The 19,894-nt window shown below is 35.1% G+C and overlaps 1 protein-coding gene across 1 annotated transcript in view; it reads left to right on the top strand.

Moving 5' to 3' along the window:
• The window catches only part of LOC149796008 (apolipoprotein(a)-like), a 176,572-nt gene that overhangs the window by 88,647 nt on the left and 68,031 nt on the right, over positions 1-19,894 (top strand). Inside the window, exons 26-28 of the mRNA XM_089963911.1 lie at positions 9,534-9,590; positions 11,585-11,830; positions 13,656-13,877. Coding sequence (XP_089820037.1) covers positions 9,534-9,590; positions 11,585-11,830; positions 13,656-13,877 — 525 coding nt within the window. The remainder of the gene's footprint in view (positions 1-9,533; positions 9,591-11,584; positions 11,831-13,655; positions 13,878-19,894) is intronic.

The raw sequence follows: 19,894 nt of genomic DNA, 5'->3' as shown, positions 1-19,894 counted from the left end.
ATCCATGGCTGTGCGATTGGAAATGGTTGGCAAATCAACGGGGCCTCATATATATCTTGTAGTGAGTTCTTGCCTGTTGGAACCGATCCCACTAAGTCCTTGCATCCGATTAATGTTATCTCTTTCAGGTCAACAGATAGCATATGTAAACGCTGGTTTGAAACCTGTGTGATTATGACGTCCAAAAGAAGGCTTTCCCTCAGCACGTCATAATCATATAAGTTGATGTTGTTGGGTTCCTTGGGAACTTTATTACCTTTGTATATATACACTCCACAATATCCTGCCTTATTCAGAGTCCCCAGTCATAGATTCATTATATATCTTTCTAACAAGAATCCAATTCGCACCAGTGGCGCATGCTTTTACCATTTAACTCCGCAAAAACCAATTTAGGCTATTAATTGATAATGTATGTATCACATACCTTAAAGTGGTATTTTCAAGGGTAATCTTTCGAATTGCCCGGTCTGTAAATAGAGGCAAGCATGGCGTTTTCATGGTCCACTGATGATATTCTTATATTTAAATGTGAGACGCTGTTTGTACCATTGACTAAAACGTGGTTGGTTCTAGCGTTTGGCAGATAATTAATTGCGTCTGACTATTTCGTCGACTACTTGAGTACCTTTTACGACCATGCCAGCATCCTCACGAATATCCTCTGTGTTAACGCTGGTTGTATCTTGCAATTTCTCTATCAAGATTTCTTGATGTTAATGGCGTGTTTGACTATCTTATGAAATGGACAGAGTTCCACATCTTCTTTCATCGGCGCTGCTAAATGTTTCACGATTTCTCTCCTGACTTTCTTAACATCTTCAAGGCATACAGCGGTTTACTTGGACTGAGCTGTTGGTCCAAGTCAGCGGTGCAAACGTATATTTGAAGCCGCCTGTGAGGTTTCCCCGGGCGGAGTATTCCAACTGAAGCATAGCCTTGACACGTTCGCGACTATCCAAGTCGTCAGGGAAAAGTTCCAACTGATATCAGGCAGTTTCGCAGCCTCGTTCTCCATAGTCAGCAATAACATAGCTAGCAGATTTGGTCATAGTTTATATCTTTTGGTTGTTAAATTGCTTTATTAGAGACATTCGTATCCAGGCCTGTGCTATACATTCCACCAAGGGTAATACCGCTCAGATATATCGTTAGGAAGCTATTCTGGTAATGGGTGACCCGCGCAAACATCTTTTGAAAGCCATTTCATGTGTGATCGGTCGCACACCAGGTCCAATGAATGGTTGCAAGGCCATGCGCGTCAGTGTCACAAAATGATTATTCGCACTCGGGGAAATGTGTTTCAATGGCAATTGTTTCTTCAATCGATATCAATTGGTGAACAACTTTCATGCGAACGAATGAAGTGCTCCTGTAAATAGTTCTGAATACATTATAACAAGGTGCAATCGTTTACAAATGTCCCCATGTTAGCCATCTCGTTATCCAATCTAGCAACACCTGAAATGTGTCTGATCTGGCATGGATAATAATAAGCGTACGGACTGAGTTTGGAAGCATGTCATCGTGCTTAGGTGGTATAAGTTTTGCCTGCACAGAGACAACAATGACAGTAAAAGCAGATCTATTCAAATCGTAGCTTTTCTCTTTTGTGGTGCCATGACAAAACTATCTCTCAGTCATGTCTTTGATTTTTGTGTGTGATGTCACATAAAACACGATTTCAACAAGTAATGGCCGAGTCTCGATCACTGGAAATTGAGTTCGACTTGGATGTAAGAAGTACACGTCTATTCTGAACGTCTGCGGTGATATCACTGTTCCGTTAATAAATCTACCCGGGATATTGTGTAGTAAAATATCAACTGAAAAACATATCTCTAGATGCAGCCTGGAACACCACTGGTTATCCCATTTGAATTGAACAATGCAATTTAATTTGAATTTACCTACCTGAGACAAAGCAAGTTTTCGATGGATGATTTGATGTAAGGACGACCAACGAAGTACATCTGGATGAACTGTTTCTTTTCCCGCATGATCGTGTACAAAAACTAGAACTTTTTCACATGTCAGCAGCAGATATAAGGAAGGGAATGGTTAACGTCCAAAGACTCAGCTAGAGTCGAACATGCACTTCGATTTGTCATGTTTGCCGCTCACATGTACTCTGACAATCAGAATTGGGTTTGTGTTAGACAGGTTAATATGTATCGTGATCAGTTTAACGGTATGGTTTCAGGACGATTATCCGTACATCAGGACAAGCAAGAATTGTTATTGTTTTGTACACGGGGTGGTCACACGCTAGAGTATTCTTAGATCACAGAGTGATCTCGCGAGTCACTGACACTGCTTACATCAATCATAGAAGAGACTGCTCCGGTGTTCTAGTTGTTAGGGCTGCCGCCTTCGATGCGGAAGGTCGCGGATTCGAACCCTGGCAGAGTCATACCAAAGACTTAAAAAATGGTACAAAAAATGCCTCGTTAGGCGCTAAACATTAAGAGGTTAGTGTTAGGACTTGTTGGTCTGGTGTCAGGATTATGTGACTGTGTGGGACATAATGCAACATGTCTTCAGCAGGATGATCCAGTGCTATGCATCACTATAAAATGCCACACTGCAGACATCGTAGCGATATGACTAAATAATTGTTAAATCTACGTTAAAACTCAGTGACACGCGTACTCAGTCATATATTCAAAAAGTACGTTAAAATACGCTGCAGGAAATGTACAGGAGACTGTCACCATTACCTAGAAATCCATTTATTAACTAACGCTGTTGGACCCGTACATAAGCAACTTTTTTCGGTATATGTATGGACTAGCATCATCTTGGTACTGACTCAGTATGGTCTCTCGAAACATACATTATCAGATTGACATTCCTGGACAGAGCAAAAGGCATCATTAAGCACCCTCTGGCGAACGAGTTGCAAACCAACAATCAAAACATTGTTGTTCGAGTTGAATTACAAAATATTCCCGCTCATCAGAACTACCTCTGAGATTTGAACCCGTACGTTGATTCTCTGTTGTATGATACCCGTAGATATACGCGGTGAATTCATCGTTGAACAGCCATTGAGTGGTATCAAGCGGTGACAAACTAGCTTTCTTTGGTGCATAAATACACATTCATGCGTTGTTTCTTGGCTTCATCAGATTTGTTGCGCGTTGCTCACGTAATCGTTCCACATACATGGTGTGTTTTAGATCCTTTTTTATACTAAAACTCAAGTAACTGTTTTGCTTTTATGTTCTTCCCGATGTCGCCAAGATTAAATATATTTTGTAGCTCAGACATCCCTATTCTTAAAATGGTTTGGCGGTGGATTCGACTTTGAACATATCAACAGCTTATCTGTATGTGTTGTAAAACAGCTAATGCTCTTTTGTGTATTCATTTGTGTCAAATTCGTAAAACAGCTAATGCTCTTTTGTGTATTCATTTGTGTCAAATTCGTCCACACAATGTAGTATGTTCATGTCCCCATACATGCCTCCGTTGGTAATATCCATTCTGAGAGAGTCCATATTACAGTTCGGTGTCTTGATATTGTCATGGTAGAACTCGTACATGACGAAATTGGACAAGCGTGGTACTGACACACTGACACACCAATATAGATCTAATGCATCGATCCGTGTTTGATTAGTTTCAGCAAATTTTTTCCATGACCTGTTTACTCGTATGGATATAATCCCTTACAAGGGAGCGGGCTGAACCAATCATGGTTCAGAAGAGGAGGAACAACCGTATCGACAAGAGGTTGTCAAGCGATAGTTGAATTTGCTATAGGTTGCTGTGCTGACAATGTTGTCTCGGAGGCAGTTTGGAAGTTGTAAGGTGTCAATAAATTGTAACTGACTGAGCCCAAGTCATGCATTTTTTTTATATGGATGATGTCCTACTGTTTCATTATTAATTTGCATGATACACATGTAGGTAATAAAGCATAAAGGGAATTCGCATTTTAATTAAATGACTTTGCAGCTGTAGCATTCGTTCTCTGCACGAGATTTCTCTTTACATGACAGTGATGTGAGAGTGATAGCAAACATTGGAGCTAACAAAAGTCTTTGTTCCAAGCGAACTTATTAAGGCGATGACAATGTTAAGTTATTCAGAATTTGTGAGTAAGGTGTCAGAAGCATGTACATGAAATTGAATTTAGCTAACTTTTGTTCGTCCAATTATTATTTATATTTTCAAAGCTGATCTTTAATATCACTGTTACGACAACCCATTCCAAACATCAGGTATCTTCATTCAGAGCATACTTTGGTTTGCAATATAACTTGATCCACATAAAGGTCTGTACTGGGAAATATAAAGCTGAAAACATCTGGAAAGCATCTATTCTGAATTTACTCTAGAGTATTTTCAAACTTCTCAAGCATCTTTCAATAACATTTGTCAGTTTTTTTGTTGATGACCTCAGCGTCGTTCTCGTCCAAGATTACATAGGTAAAACGATGACACCATGAACGTGATGTCATAGATGGAGGAAAACAATCTTTGGATGCATGACCAGACATGGTACATTCCATATTGATAACAATATCGAAACTGAATCCGGACATCAGCACTGAAAAAGAATTATAAGCATCCATATTTATTTAGCATCCGGTTGTAATGGTAGCCAGATAAACTTGAAGATCATACGAGACTTTGTTTAACCTGAATTCCAGAACGTTGGTTATTTCAAGAGCATACACAACAGCCTCTTTGACAACAAGTGTCCCGATCAAGGCCCAGTTTAGCATGTGGATAAAAGTTGATATTTAATCGGAACTATTGCAGGAATCTCATTTTTACACCCTGATGTGTTTCGACTGCAAAACCTGATATGTCAGTAGTAGTTTTATATTACGTTCATGTGCGGACTGGTTCAGTTGCTGTGATGTCTATTTTGCCGTTAAAACTGGTTGTGATTCATCCCGTCCAAATTATCACACCTCATCTTCAAGCGCAATTGCAACTGCATTTGTGATTCTTTGGTAACGTAATGGTATATCGAAATCAAAATCTTTGATTTGAATCAGTAAATAAATATATAGCTCCATAATGATACTACTTGCGAAACTTGATAAGAATTTATGGAAAAAGAAACTATTCTTTTTTCTTTCGTATTTGAAAATGTATTTATTTTGCTTGAGGACTTTTCAATAATTTCTTGGGATTTGTTTTACATATTTCATCAGGGATTATTTGTATTCTTGTCAGTGTTTTACAGATGTCTTCAATCCTTATCCACATTTCTATGCCAAATATTGCTCTAACATGCCCGTTTAGAAATAATTGTATATGCATATATAATTTCTATATCCCATGGATCTGGTTTGCATTTTGTACATGACCGGTGAGTGCCTTGCTCGTCGTTTGTAGGTCATGTGTATTGAGAGTTTTATATACCAATACTATTGGTATATCAAATTGTGATTTGCCCATGGCGTATGAATACGCATAATGAACATGTCTTTATAAATATTTTTATACTCTCTAACATGAATATGAATTTCTTGTAATATTACATTTAAAAAGGAAAAAATAACAAGAAAATGATTTCCGTGTAAAATATTTCTTTTATAGAAACTAACATTTTTATACAAACAAAACAACCATATTTAACCCAGGAAATAAATATTACTGAGCTCCGCCCTGTGTCGTCTGCTGTCATCTCTGTCAACACCGCTCTTTCCAGTCTCTCCCTCTGGAAAAATCAAACAATGCAACTCTGTGGAAAAAAGAAAACAATGGCATCAGATAAGGAGCAAGATGATGAAGCAACATTTAATCTACCAAACTGTGAGTTAATTGGAGAGTTTGATAGAAACATGGCTGAGACATTTGTAAATGAAAATGATCATTGTGTTAGGGAAATTTATATAAAGTAAGCAGAATGCAAACACTTTAAAAAAAGACTCTTTTTGATGTAAGGCTAGTGACAGAATTCTTGCAGACAAAAAATGAATTCAGAAATTTACACAAGATACACCCATCTGAATTGGATCAGCACCTGGCTGGTTTTACACTCAGTGTTAAGAGAAAAGATTGATCTGAGTTTGAACCGAACACCTTAAGAAGCATCATCAGCTCCATTGATCGCGACCTTAAAATCAAGAAATATGCAAGTACAATCATGAGAGGAAAAGACACAAATTTTGCATTAACAAGGGAAGCTCTTCGGGCTAAGCAAAAAGATTTAAAATCTAAAGAAAAGGAAATAAACCCAACCGGAGTCAACCGATCACAGACGAAGAAATAAATGCTTGGTATAGTATAAAACTAATGGGGATAGAAACACCTGAAGCCATTGTTAACACATTGTGGTTTAACAACTCTGTGCATTTTGGTAAGAGGTGTGACTGAACATTACAATCTGAAATGGGGGTATGTTACACTAAAGAAAGATGTGAATGGTCTCGAGTATCTTTAACCCAATGAAAGGCAGACAAAAACAAGAACAGGAGACAATGTCAAGGACATCAGGGATATTAATCCTAAGATGTATGAAAACAAAAACAACAAAGAGAGAGATCCACTTGCTATCTACAAACGGTATGCTGAGCTAAGACCAGCAGACTTTTGTCAACGTGAAGATCCTTTCTATATTGTGCCCAACACTATGCCAATCTCAGCAACAAACCCAAACTCTTTTAGGAAACAAGTCGTTGGAGTTAACAAACTTGGATGCATCATGAAAAAAATGAAAGAAAAGGCAAATATTACAGAAAGAAAGAAATTAACAAACACAAGTAGCCGAAAGTACTCAATTCAGAAGTTAAGAGACAAAAACATTTCCCCAACTGATATCATGCAAATTTCAGGCCACAAAAACGTACAGTATATAAACAGATATTCGAACATTAGTAAAAAAAACAACAACAGACGTATTCCAATTACCTGAGAAACACTGGCTACCCAGGTAATGACGCTGTCAACCCCCACCGCCACAACAAAGAAATTTCCAACTGCAAAGCAACATACTGTAGCACATTAAGCTCCCAAATGTGTAACATTCAGCAGAATCAGATTATCAATAACCCATTCTCGGATCAAATATCACCGTACAAAATATGTTTGTTATGAACCTAACGGAAAACATGAACGAGATCCCTAAATGGGTCAACTTCTTTCAACCGGCGAATTCTCAAACATGGCCCACACAACGGAAACGTAGGAGAATTATTGAACGTGACACTGACAGTCAGTAGGAATAGCGAAATATGGACATAAACGATATCAATGAAATTTGGTTTCGGTTAAATTGTTTAATTACCTATTGTTCCTTCATTATTTTGATGTTTCTGGCTCGAATCGTACTGTTGCTATAGATGCAAATGGCCGTGCTGTTACTGTTCATGATAACGAACGCTACCAATTCAATGTTTGCATGCACATTATTAAAAATATTTTGAATTTTAACTATCAGCCTTGTGTTTTCATTTCATTTAATATTGCGAAATGAAACATATAGGAATTAATATGAATGAAGTGTACAGGAAATTATGAATCATCACTACAGAACTTCTTTCTTGGGTGTACATACATGCTAGGGTTGTGAAGAGTTCACTCCCCTAAAGTGCACTGTTTGTGTTTATCTCCCATATAAAATGAAAATTTGATGTGGTATAAATAAAATATATGTATAGTATGTACGCTGTATCAATGATATACCACTCGTTGTATACATTTTTCATTAAAAGGAAACTCGGGCAAGCCTCGTTTTCTTTTAATAAAAAATGTACACATCTCGTAGCATATCACTGATACAGCGTGCATACTATACATATATTATATATATATATATATATATATATATATATATATATATATATATATATATATATATATATATATATATATATATATATATATATGTATATGTGTGTGTGTGTGTGTGTGTGTGTGTGTGTGTGTGTGTGTGTGTGTAACAGATAGCTGGGTGTTTTGCATGCAAATATATAATTACGTTAAAGCTAGGCTTGACTGGCTTATCGTCAAGTAGAATTACACGATGAACGTAGTTTAAAGATTTGATATTTGAATACAATTATATTAACCAGGCGGGTACATATAATTTTTGTACCTCTTTGCCTCAGCGATATTATACGTATGCAAATTGTACCTTAGAGGTAATAATCATTCATGAACAGTAGCTCCTATGTCGATTTGAAGAAGATCGTTTAAGTTGGTGCAACATTATTATTTTGTATTGAGTACCAATACATATTTTCCAAACCGTTTATCATTTTAAATGACATGTAACGTTTTTAAATTTTAGAAATATACTCTTAGATACAATTATAGAACATACTGACAAATACAACAAAATAAAAATCCTAATCATGAAGTGTCATGTTCACTCGACCTAACGATAGTAATCCATTCTTATCGTTCAAAACGTGACAGTCCTATTCGGCTGTGATCTAGATCTAATCCATTGAAGCCATTTTGCTTGGAGATATGGGGAAAGAGACTAAGCACAGTTTTAACCAGATATGTACGTATGCATCATGTATTTATGTATAACTTTGGTACTTTAAAATACAGCAACAGATTTAGGTCAAATATTGTCGAGGCAATCGGGATAAAGGGTTTAACCCTAGACACATCACCATTGCTGGCAAAGGTGAACCTTTCATAAGATTTGAACCCGCACCTCTTCAGTCGAAAACCCACCACGCTAATTACTGTGCCACCATGGTGCGTGTATGTATGCATGTATGTATGTATGTATGTATGGATGGATGGATAGATGGATGGATGTATGTATGTATTTATATATGTAAGTATGTATGTATGTGTTTATGCATCTTTATTTGCATAGATATGCGACCATGTCCATGCATGTTGCTATCGGCATATTTTTCCGAGTAGTGATTCAGTTAGAATTTGTCGACTACATATACATTTAAGGATTTAATCACAGGGTCAACATAATGATGTACATACATATCATGTGTTTTTATAAATTGTACCTTTAGTTATGATTCTAAATACAGATCTTGTTTGCACTCAAAACCCCGTAAGTAATATTTGATCAAGAGGGCATACATAATGGGTTTTGTTTCACAGGAACAGCAGCATTTTCGGGTCTATGACTACAGGGGTAATTGTGGGTAAAATATGACTGATACAAAATAATTGATAAATATTATAAATCCACGACCAATTTTTGAAACTCAGAATTACATCAAAAGTAATTTTAACCGCTAGAAACGAATTTTTTAATCATGAAAATGAAGACACAAATTTGAAAAGAAATATAACTGAATACACAATCATTCACGTTTAACAGTCACGTAAACATTAAGTATGTTAGACGGTCGGCTAAGTACACTCAAAAGGAGTAAGAGCAAGTCTTTCTCATTTGTATAACAATAACGAGTAAGTAATACAATGTTTTATGAAATCACAGGTACCGTGCAGATTGTAAGCAATTGGCATATATGCAGCTATTGCATGCTGCCATAAAAATCAAAAGACAAATTTATCATATTTAGGTCTTGCGTCAGAAAGTTGTGCATTCTGAATAATAAGTATTGTTTTCTTTTCAGTCGCAGGATTCGTCCTGTGGTCATTGGTTGTGATTGGGCGAGTCGTAATATGCCAAGGTAAAGTGGTTAATCCACGCAGTTAAACAGTTTCATTAATGTTTTACTTTTAATACACTCGAAGTTTTAAATCATCATGGATACATATTGATCCATTTTATGAACCACATACACACATACCTGTTATTTATACCTTGGAGACAAAAGAAAACGAAACCAAGAGCAATACACACTTAAATAAAAGTTACAAGTACACACACATTTCCTGGATAAGGTATTGACATAAAAGTCGAGACTGTTCATATTAAATATGGTATAATGCTCTTTCAATGAGCAGTATGTACATTTTGTACATTGTCTTGTTAAAAGATGTAGATTTTTCATATATACTGTTATTGATTAAAGTGTCCAGGAAATCAAACATATCTCATTAGTATATCAAATATTGATTTTATATTAGCTTCATGATAACGCATTCCGCAGAGTAAAAACCTGATTATTAGACGTGATTGTTTTAAGACTGCTTCACTTTATAGATTACGGATGGAGTAACCCACTGTTTTTTGTTGTATTGCTTTGTTTTGCTTTGTTTTTTTTTATTATCTGTCTACTCTAGAGTACCTCTTCTAAATCAAGATGTATTTATGCTTTATTTGTACTAACTTCGTAGATTTGGACTCGTTTGGTGGCATCTACACATAACTTTTCAAGTCAAAGGTGCAGCTACAATGACAGAACGATGACAGCGGGTACCATCTTGATTGCAAAAGACTACGAAAAAAATAAACCAACTGTTTTAAACGTTTTCGATAAATTCTGTATTAGTGTCCTCTCTAATAATTATATATATATATATATATATATATATATATATATATATATATATATATATATATATATATATATATATATAGATAGATAGATAGATAGATAGATAGATAGATAGATATCTAAATATCATGTTTATGTGATAACTTTAGAGTGTGATTTTATATATATATATATATATATATATATATATATATATATATATATATATATATATATATATATATATATATATATGTGTGTGTGTGTGTGTGTGTGTGTGTGTGTGTGTCAATCAATAATACTATACGTTCCTCTTAAAATTTGATTTTATAACACTTAAAAATTAATTATTTGCTACGTCTTACAAAACTTGTTGGTTTTGCTTCTTGTTGTTACTTAGTTTGAAACCATACAGCCGTAGCAATTGCCAGTTTAGAAGACTGTGTTCCTATATAGTATGCACTTAAGAGACTTTAGTCTTTAACATGGTAACCAGATATGATAATTATGCATTCAGGAAATATAACATAGTATTTGAAGTTAGTAAATCGATATTCGTATTTATATCTCACTCTAAAACTCAACCCAAAAAAATCACACTCTAAAGTTATCACATAAACATGATATTTAGATATCTATCCATATCACGTGTCTGACCCAGCCAATATAATTCATTTGAACGGCAAGGCTCAAAATCAAACAGGGACAACATGTACCCCGGGATTGTCACAAAACGGTGTAAATCGCTTTGGAACAAACTGGAAGGGGGGGTGTGTGTAAACTTCTATGTTAAAATAACTATAAATACAGTTTTAGGAGAAACATCCAAATATTCAAGGAAATATTGCTTGCTTCTAGGAATAACAGATTAACTGTCAGGCTATTGGTCCTCTTTGGAAAGTATGCAACCTCTTTTCGCATTACTTCTCTTTCAATATGAACAAGGGGCCCCGAGTGGCCGAGTGGTCTAAAGCGCTCTCCGTTACAGATCACTGCCATCTCACCTCTGTCTGCGTGGGTTCGAGTCTCGGATTCAGCCTATGTGGGTATGTGAGAAAGCTTGCCAGTAGCTTCTCGTGGGTCGGTGGTTCTTTCCGGGGTTTTCCCAGGTTCTTCCTCCACCATTAATACTGGCCGCCATGTATAGCCTATTATGCTGAAAAATGGCATTAAACCCTAAAACAACAACATCAATATGAACAATGGCAAATGATTTTATATTCTATATACTTAATCTATTTCAGATTGTTTTTTCAAAAGTTCCCTGTACATCGGTCATGTTAACAAAACTATTGATAATGTGACGTGTGACCGTTGGGATGCACATCTTTCACACAGTGACCCATTAGTCTTAAAACTGCCGGATGCATCTCTGTCCGATGCCGCCAATTACTGCAGAGACCCAGACGAAAAGGGACATCCCTGGTGTTATGTCGACAGAGATCCCCTCCACAAGACATGGGAATTCTGTGATGTTCTCTTTTGTCGAGGTTGAATTATTAATATTAGTAGTAGTAGTAGTAGTAGTAGTAGTATTAACATATGTAATGTTAGTAGTAATAACAGTACTAGTATTAAACATAGCAGTATCATTAGCAGCAGCAATATTGCACTCCCGCAAAGGTATTTACAGATGCTTAAATAGGCTTTTTTGCAGAGTCAGTGTCGCTACCGCTATTCGATGCAATATAGCTTCATCAGCACTTTTGCTAAATAGAGGAATGCCGTTTTCTGCAGCACAGCAGACATTCGTATCACGAACTAGACTGGACACGGTATAAGAAATATATCATCGCAAGTTCAAAATCTAATCAGAGGTTTGCATATGAGCCTGTGTTTACAGGCGTATACAAAAGGAACATCGAATCTTAAAATACTACTAATTGTAAATTCTCTAAAATGCATGGTGCTATTTCACCATATTAAAAACATCCACTTCGTATTATCACACATCCTACTTTAGAACCAAGGGATTGCACTTTCCGAGTTCTGTATTGTAAATTAGTAACTTTATTGCTCTCCCTGTCTGTCACACACACACACACACACACACACACAAACACACGCACACACTCTCTCTCTCTCTCTCTCTCTCTCTCTCTCTCTCTCTCTCTTCATCATCATCATTATTTTCAACAATATGACAAATAAACTTGTTGGCACGAAAAATTAGATTTGAAAATCATACAGTTTCGAGCCGTATGAGTACTGCCATACAAATTCCCTCCAACTCTTAGTCTCATCATATATTTTGTCAATTCTGAACACAAACGTACTGTGGATGAAATGTAGATGATTCTGTTTTCTAAGCTACAATTTCCCGGTTAAAGACACGTAAAGGTTTAAATAATATAAATGAATCCATCGCTAATAATTAGTCAATACAAATCAATTTTATTTCCAGGCAAGTATTTTATTTCATGATCATTTTCTTTTTTGTTTGATGTATTTTCTATACTTAGACCTTAAACGTAATTTTCCATCACAACATATTTCAAGAATACTTGGCTTGTTATCATCTAAACGGGTAGCTAGAGTACCATTAAATGTATTTTTGTCAGTTACACTTCCTTTACGATAAAACCTAATCGAATGAGAGCAAATTCATACTATCTTCATATATGTTAAATTGGATCTGCAATCGGTGAAATTCCCAATGGTCATTTTAAGAAGTTTTGACCAGAACTGAGTAAAAATCGTTTTGCAGAATTTCCTTTCTTATATTTATTATCATTATATATATTAGCATAATATCATACATAATCCCATGTCATACATGTTATTTAAAATGCATACAGATTGTGCAATGTACTTTATTGTTTTTGCCAATTGGTGCAATTCTGGAAACTGTCGATACATATATGTACAGGCGTCTGTGCAAATGTTCAAAGTAAATTGGTGGATCAATGTAAGGCAAGGGTAATAATAATAATAATAATAACGATAATAATAATAATGTTTTAATATGTTTTCTCAAGGCAGAATAGAGAATAACGTAGCTATATATTAGTTGTTTACAATGAATAAAATAAAATGTAAAGTTGGTTCAAGCAGAAATTAATTCATTTTTAGACAAAGTCAAGACCAACATACAATGTTACATTACATTATCATGTAATACAACAAAATTAAAATAAACTAACAAACGAACAAAGGTAATTACATATACATAACAACCCCATTAATAAAATGTTAATTCTTTTTTTAGTATAGTCTTTACATATTGGAACCATTTTGACTCCAAATTCATGCTTACTGTGTCGCTTATTGCTTCAAAATACAAACATTTCCAGTATTATTAATCTTTATCCCCAGAATGCTATTTTGCAAACAGAAGCCATGATTACAACGGATACGTCACGACCTCAATGAATGGCAAGTGTCTTGCGTGGACCGGGACTTCATTTCCAGACAGCTCCTTTCCGGATGGAAGCGTAACAAGAGCGAAAAACTACTGCAGGGACCCTGACAACAGAGGATATCCCCACTGTCTTACGGGACATGGTTTCCTTCCTTGTCTGATTCCAAAATGCAACGGTAAGTTGTTTCCGCAAGAAAAAGAAAAACAACCAGATTGTTAGCATCCGGGTTGTTTCACTATTCAAGTGTTGTAAAAAAGTTTAGTTTTAAAATATGTGTGAAATGTGTCATTCAGCAACGCCATCTAACATTATGATAGTTATGTCCATCAGAAAAGCTAACCTGTGCATCTTTTCGATGATTCATTACTCTTATTATGATTTCATTGAATTTGTCGACATGTAACCAGGACAACATGTAACCAGGACAACCATTCTCTGAGTAAATTGATCATAACTGTTTGTATATCTGTTTCTGGCACTACCATTTCAAAATCGTATGTTTTAGATTATATAGTATTGTTCATGCTGAAGAAAGAACATATACGCATGTATGTTTCCATGAATGATTTATATATAGGAATCTAAATATGGACATTTTATATTTAAAATGTAGATGGTTATTTTTCCTCTATTGCGTGATATCCAAATTTACGGCAAAGTTGTCATTCCAATACTGCTAATGACGTTCCAAACATAATCTATTTATACTGTTTTAAAGCATAACAGTTATTAGATCACCCAGACTATGAATACAATTTTCAAATGTCACAGCTGTATAAAGCAAACATTTGATATGAATACAATTATCAAATGTCAAAGCCTGTACGAAACAAACATTTGATATGAATACCATTATCAAATGTCACATTCTGTACAAAACAAACGTTTGATATGAATACATTTATCAAAGGTCACAGCCTGTACAAAACAAACATTTGATATGAATACAATTATCAAATATCAAAGCCTGTACAAAACAAACATTTGATATGAATACAATTATCAAATGTCACAGCCTGTACAATACAAACATTTGAAATGAATGAAATTATCAAATGTCACAGCCTGTACAAAACAAACATTTGATATGAATCCAAATATCAAAAGTCACAGCCTGTATAAACAAAATCATTGATATGAATACGATTATTAAATGTCACAGCCTGTACAAAACAAACATTTGATATGAATACAATTATCAAATGTCACAGCCTGTACAAAAGCAAACATTCTATATGGAAACATTTATCAAATGTCACAGCTGTACAAAACAAACATTTGAAATTAATACAATTATCAAAAGTCACAGCCTGTACAAAACAAATCATTGATATGAATGCGATTATTAAATGTCACAGCCTGTACAAAACAAATCATTTGACATGAATACACTTATCAAATGTCACTGTATGTACAAAACAAATCATTTGACATGAATGCACTTATCAAATGTCACAGCCTGTACAAAACAAACATTTGATATGAATACAATTATCAGAAGTCACAGCCTGTACAAAACAAATCATTTGATATGAAAACACTTATCTCATATTACAGCCAGTGCAAAACAAATCATTTGACATGAATACACTTATCAAATGTCACAGCCTGTACAAAATAAACATTTGATATGAATACAAATATCAAATGTCACAGCCTGTGCAGTGATGTGATTTGGATTTTTAACGCAATTTTAACAATTTTTCAGTCATATCGCTACGATGTCTGCAATGTGGCAGTTTATAGTGATGTCTAGCACTGGGGCATCATGCCGCAGACATGTAGCATGATGTCCCACGCAGTCACGTTATCCTGACACCAGGCCCACCAGTCCTAACACTCACCTCTTGATGCTGAGCGCCAAGCGAGGCAGCTGTTAGTATAATTTTTGTAAGTCTTTGGTATGACTCGGCCTTACGTATCTGAGGCGGACGCTCTAACCACTAGGCCACCAGAGCGGTATGACACAGCCTGTACAAAACGAACATTTGATCTGACCTTTTACAAGTAATAAATACTGTTTCATATTGTAAATAATGAAACTCAATACATTATAGTGATTTCAGCAGTTGTCAGAGAGGTAATACAAGTGGCAATCAAAACTCAATTAATGGGAATTCATTAGAATTTTCAACGATTGCAAAAGGTATAAACTCGTAAATATTACAATTGAGAAAACAATGACTAATACAGGAAGCAAAGACAAGCGACTCCACGAAAGTGCACACACAAAATATTTTGAAATCAAGGAATCTGGAAACCGGAAGTGATATTGTGAATTTCATAGGGAACGATGTGCGCTATAGAAGGAATGTGGGGTGAAGAAACAGGAATGGCTGTAAACTGGAGAAAAATCCTCTTTTTCTCTATTTCTTTCATCAACAAATCGAAGGTAGTGTTAAAATCGAAGAGCCTCAGAGGAAGTTATATATTTTAGTATAGCTTAAAATGATATAGTGAAATATAACAAGCGTACAAACTTATATCGCTACAGTAGAGATAACACTTTTGGAAGAATGTTTTACATTTAATTAATATATCTGCCCTATTGCATGATCCTCAGACTTGCATGTCCATCTTTGGGCCTATTTATCGTTTTACTCTTCTTAGCATTCTCTCTCTCTCTCTCTCTCTCTCTCTCTCTCTCTCTCTGCTGACGCTAATATACATTGATGCAGTCATCGAGAGGGCGCCGTGTATTAAATAATCTCTAACCAACAAAAAAAGAGGCTTCGAGAACCATGCTAGTCCAGAAGAATTGATTGTATATGTTATCCTTATCAATCCAACGTGAATACGTGTCGGGACGTTGGGTTATGTGGCTGGTCAGATGAATTGAGTGTATATATTTTCCTTATCAGTCCATCGTGAATACGTGTCGGGACGTTGGGTTATGTGGTGGGTCAGATAAAGCTACATATTAGGATTGCTATGATTTACATGGCATTGTTATACGATCTGAGTCACTTGACTTTCGGATGTTTTCGGATATTTTCTCTATTATTACATAGACAATCACAAACTGTGAATTCTATTTCATGAAATTATTTGTAATATTGTACATACTTTCTTTCATCTGTGCCCATCTTGAATTGCCAAACGTTTCAAATACACATACAAGACCTTCAAAAGAAAATTCCATTCTCCACATACTTGAAAGGCGCAGCAATTTATTCGTTTGCGAGTTATAAATAAACGTTACTGGAATCGTCACCGGTGTCAGGGAATTTTAAGTTATTACCATGTCGTTGCAAAGGTTGCTGTCCCAGCATTAATGCATCAAACATGTTCAACTGTCTTAATGTATAAGAAATAAACAGTTTCGTTCGGTCACCATCTTTGTTCCTCAGGGTTTTTTTTTTTCTCAAACTAATTAACATACCGGTAAACATAACGCTATTGTCAATAATTGCCCTCTTGAAGCATGATGACATCTTTTGGCGTTTTTGAATGAGATATTTTCATCTCTAAATACTTTTAATGTTGTTCTTTTCGTGATTTGAGCCATATATTTATAGAACATAATATTATTTATCTTCTATAATTTACCTCTAAAAATACTATAATGAACTGTTTGCTCTAAATTTTATTCATTTTATTGTACACTTTGAATCATGGTACTTATTCAAACAAGATACCGCTGTATGTATGTTCTAAGTTTAAATACTATGTAAGCCTTCAGGCTTCTGTGGTGTATACAACCTCTTTGTTTTCATGTTTTGTTTTATCTGTGTTCATAACAATGTGATACATCTTGTATGTTTTAATCGGTCAATTTCAGAATATCTTTCATAAAGGATATTATTCTGGAATTAGTTTCGCTTGGGCTTGACTATAGTACCTCAAAAACGCCTTAAAAACATAATGTATTTCCAATACGACTTAAATGGAAATCTATGTGATGCATTGCTAGCGAGCTGCATCACACGGACAGAAAACACATCGACTGAGTACTCTTGTCTCGATTGTATGAATTTGTTCATCAGTTGCCCATCACAAAGTATTTACGGTCCAATAGTTTCTCATGGCCTAGTAAAGGGCGCTTTTTGTGTCCAGATGCATAACACTGTACTCTAAATATGAACATTCGTCCACAGGTTCGATTGGATCTGAGGACCTTACGTCATTGCTTTCATTCGACGTTCTTAGCCCGACGTGAATTTATTTAGCGTATTGATGTGGTGCAGTGTTAATGCCATATATTGCTCCTCTATTATCATACAGAAACACTGGATATTCGGTTAAAAGTCTGCAATTCAACATGTTTCTATGCTGGGGAATAAATCTAGTGAGTAGGGTTTGCGTGATCTTTCACACCAATGTTCAGGAACGCTTCAAAAGTGTCGTTTTGCATCAATGTAACTTCCTATATACAATAATCACGTTGATTATGTTGTGTGTAAGTTTGAATTATTCCGCAACATTTTAATCTATTGGCATTCGCCATTTGATCTTATAATCGTTAATTAATCAGACAAAAATGAGAGATAAACGTTTTTATTGGTGCTGTTACTGGTTCGTGCAACTTATAAAGCGACCCATGTATTTATAGATGCATCATCATTCGTCACATACTACATGTTTGGAAGCTGCTTCCGTTTCCCTGTAAATGTAAATTTACTTAAATGGTTAGCCAGCTGTTCCAAATAACATAACACTATCTCCAAAGTTCATTATATTTTTCACTATTATTTCTTTCCTTATTTCCTGAACCTAGCAACTATACCATCCTTGGTGAATGAAATTTATTTCCTGTTGCTCGTCGTGCCTATTACCTATTCATCTGGATTATTACCAACCAATGTCTTGAGGACGAGGTGACTTTCTAAACTAGACCAGTTACATATTGCATATAGTATTTATATATTTTCCATATTTAAATTTTAAACTAAATGTTGTATTGCTTGGACCGTTATTCGTGGCATAGTCATAGAATCAAACTTTAGAAATGTTGACTTCTTTGCCACTTACTAAACTCTTAGGTTGTTTTAAGTTCTTGTACTTATCCAGCTCGCTACATTTTGAAATGATTTTTGTGACACAAATATTAATTTGTTAAATTATACATTGTTTTCATATTCACTTGCGAACGCACTATGTTCATCTTTTGTTTGTTTTAATTATTTGTATACTCAGTTCGTAGTTTCACTCAACGCATCATAAAATACAACAAAATGCAATCAGTCGTTTGTAAGCGGCTAGTTCATATCTCTTCAGGATTTGTTTAAAAATGACCGAAACTTTGATGGATCCTTAATGGCTGTTTTAATTGTTCAGGAATGCAACGATAATTTGATATGTCTACCATACTGTAAAACTATTGATATGGTAGCATGCATCTATCCCTATGTACATTATTTGAAAACTGTATAACTATCCTTTGTCTATAGGACCGTCTCACACTTCCAGAAATCTCATACTAATTTATACAATTTAATGACTTGCAATCATTTTTATTAATTATCTTACCGGCTTTTTATATCTAATCTTAACTTAGATGGTTCATCTATATGGTCATTTTCTTGTGTGTACCACACCTTGCAGATCATAAAAAGCACCTTCCCTGTTCGACTTTCGCCTTAATACATATATTTCTTTCTTAATACATTTAGAAACACATACGTATAAGTTTTCACTGAATAGTTGATATCTTTGTGCAATGTTAAAAATTCTACAATTTTAAGCATCCATTTTGCTCATTTTTGGTTTGGTATGTAAACTAATAAAGACACGTTCAGTGACTTTCTCCATTTTAAATATGTTCAATAAATGTACAAACCTTGTTTTGTAATAAATATATATATGGTCAAATATAAATACGGTCAAGAAATAGCCGTGCCTTACCAAGGTCTGCCGACTAATCATAATTGAAGTTTCGGACTCTACGATTTCCAATTTTCGTGAATGATATTCTTCCTCAGATATAGTTATATCACATGGAACAATTCATATATATACATATTTAGTCATTTGAATATATATTTCACTAATTTACTTAGGTATTTGGGAGATTATATATCTCATTGTATACTTCATTGCTAAATATATGTTGTGGATGATCGCTCCGCCTTGGATGCGGGAGGTTGCAGGTTGAAACCCAGGCCGATTCAGACCATAGACATAAAAATGGTAATAACAGCTTCCTCGCTGGGGGCTCAGAATTAAGAAGCTAATGTTAGGACTGGTCGACCT

This window comes from Sinohyriopsis cumingii, chromosome 7 (genome assembly GCF_028554795.1).
Source record: "Sinohyriopsis cumingii isolate HCF-2022 chromosome 7, ASM2855479v2, whole genome shotgun sequence".
Lineage (NCBI taxonomy): Eukaryota > Metazoa > Mollusca > Bivalvia > Unionida > Unionidae > Sinohyriopsis > Sinohyriopsis cumingii.
This window is presented reverse-complemented; position numbering and strand designations above follow the sequence as displayed.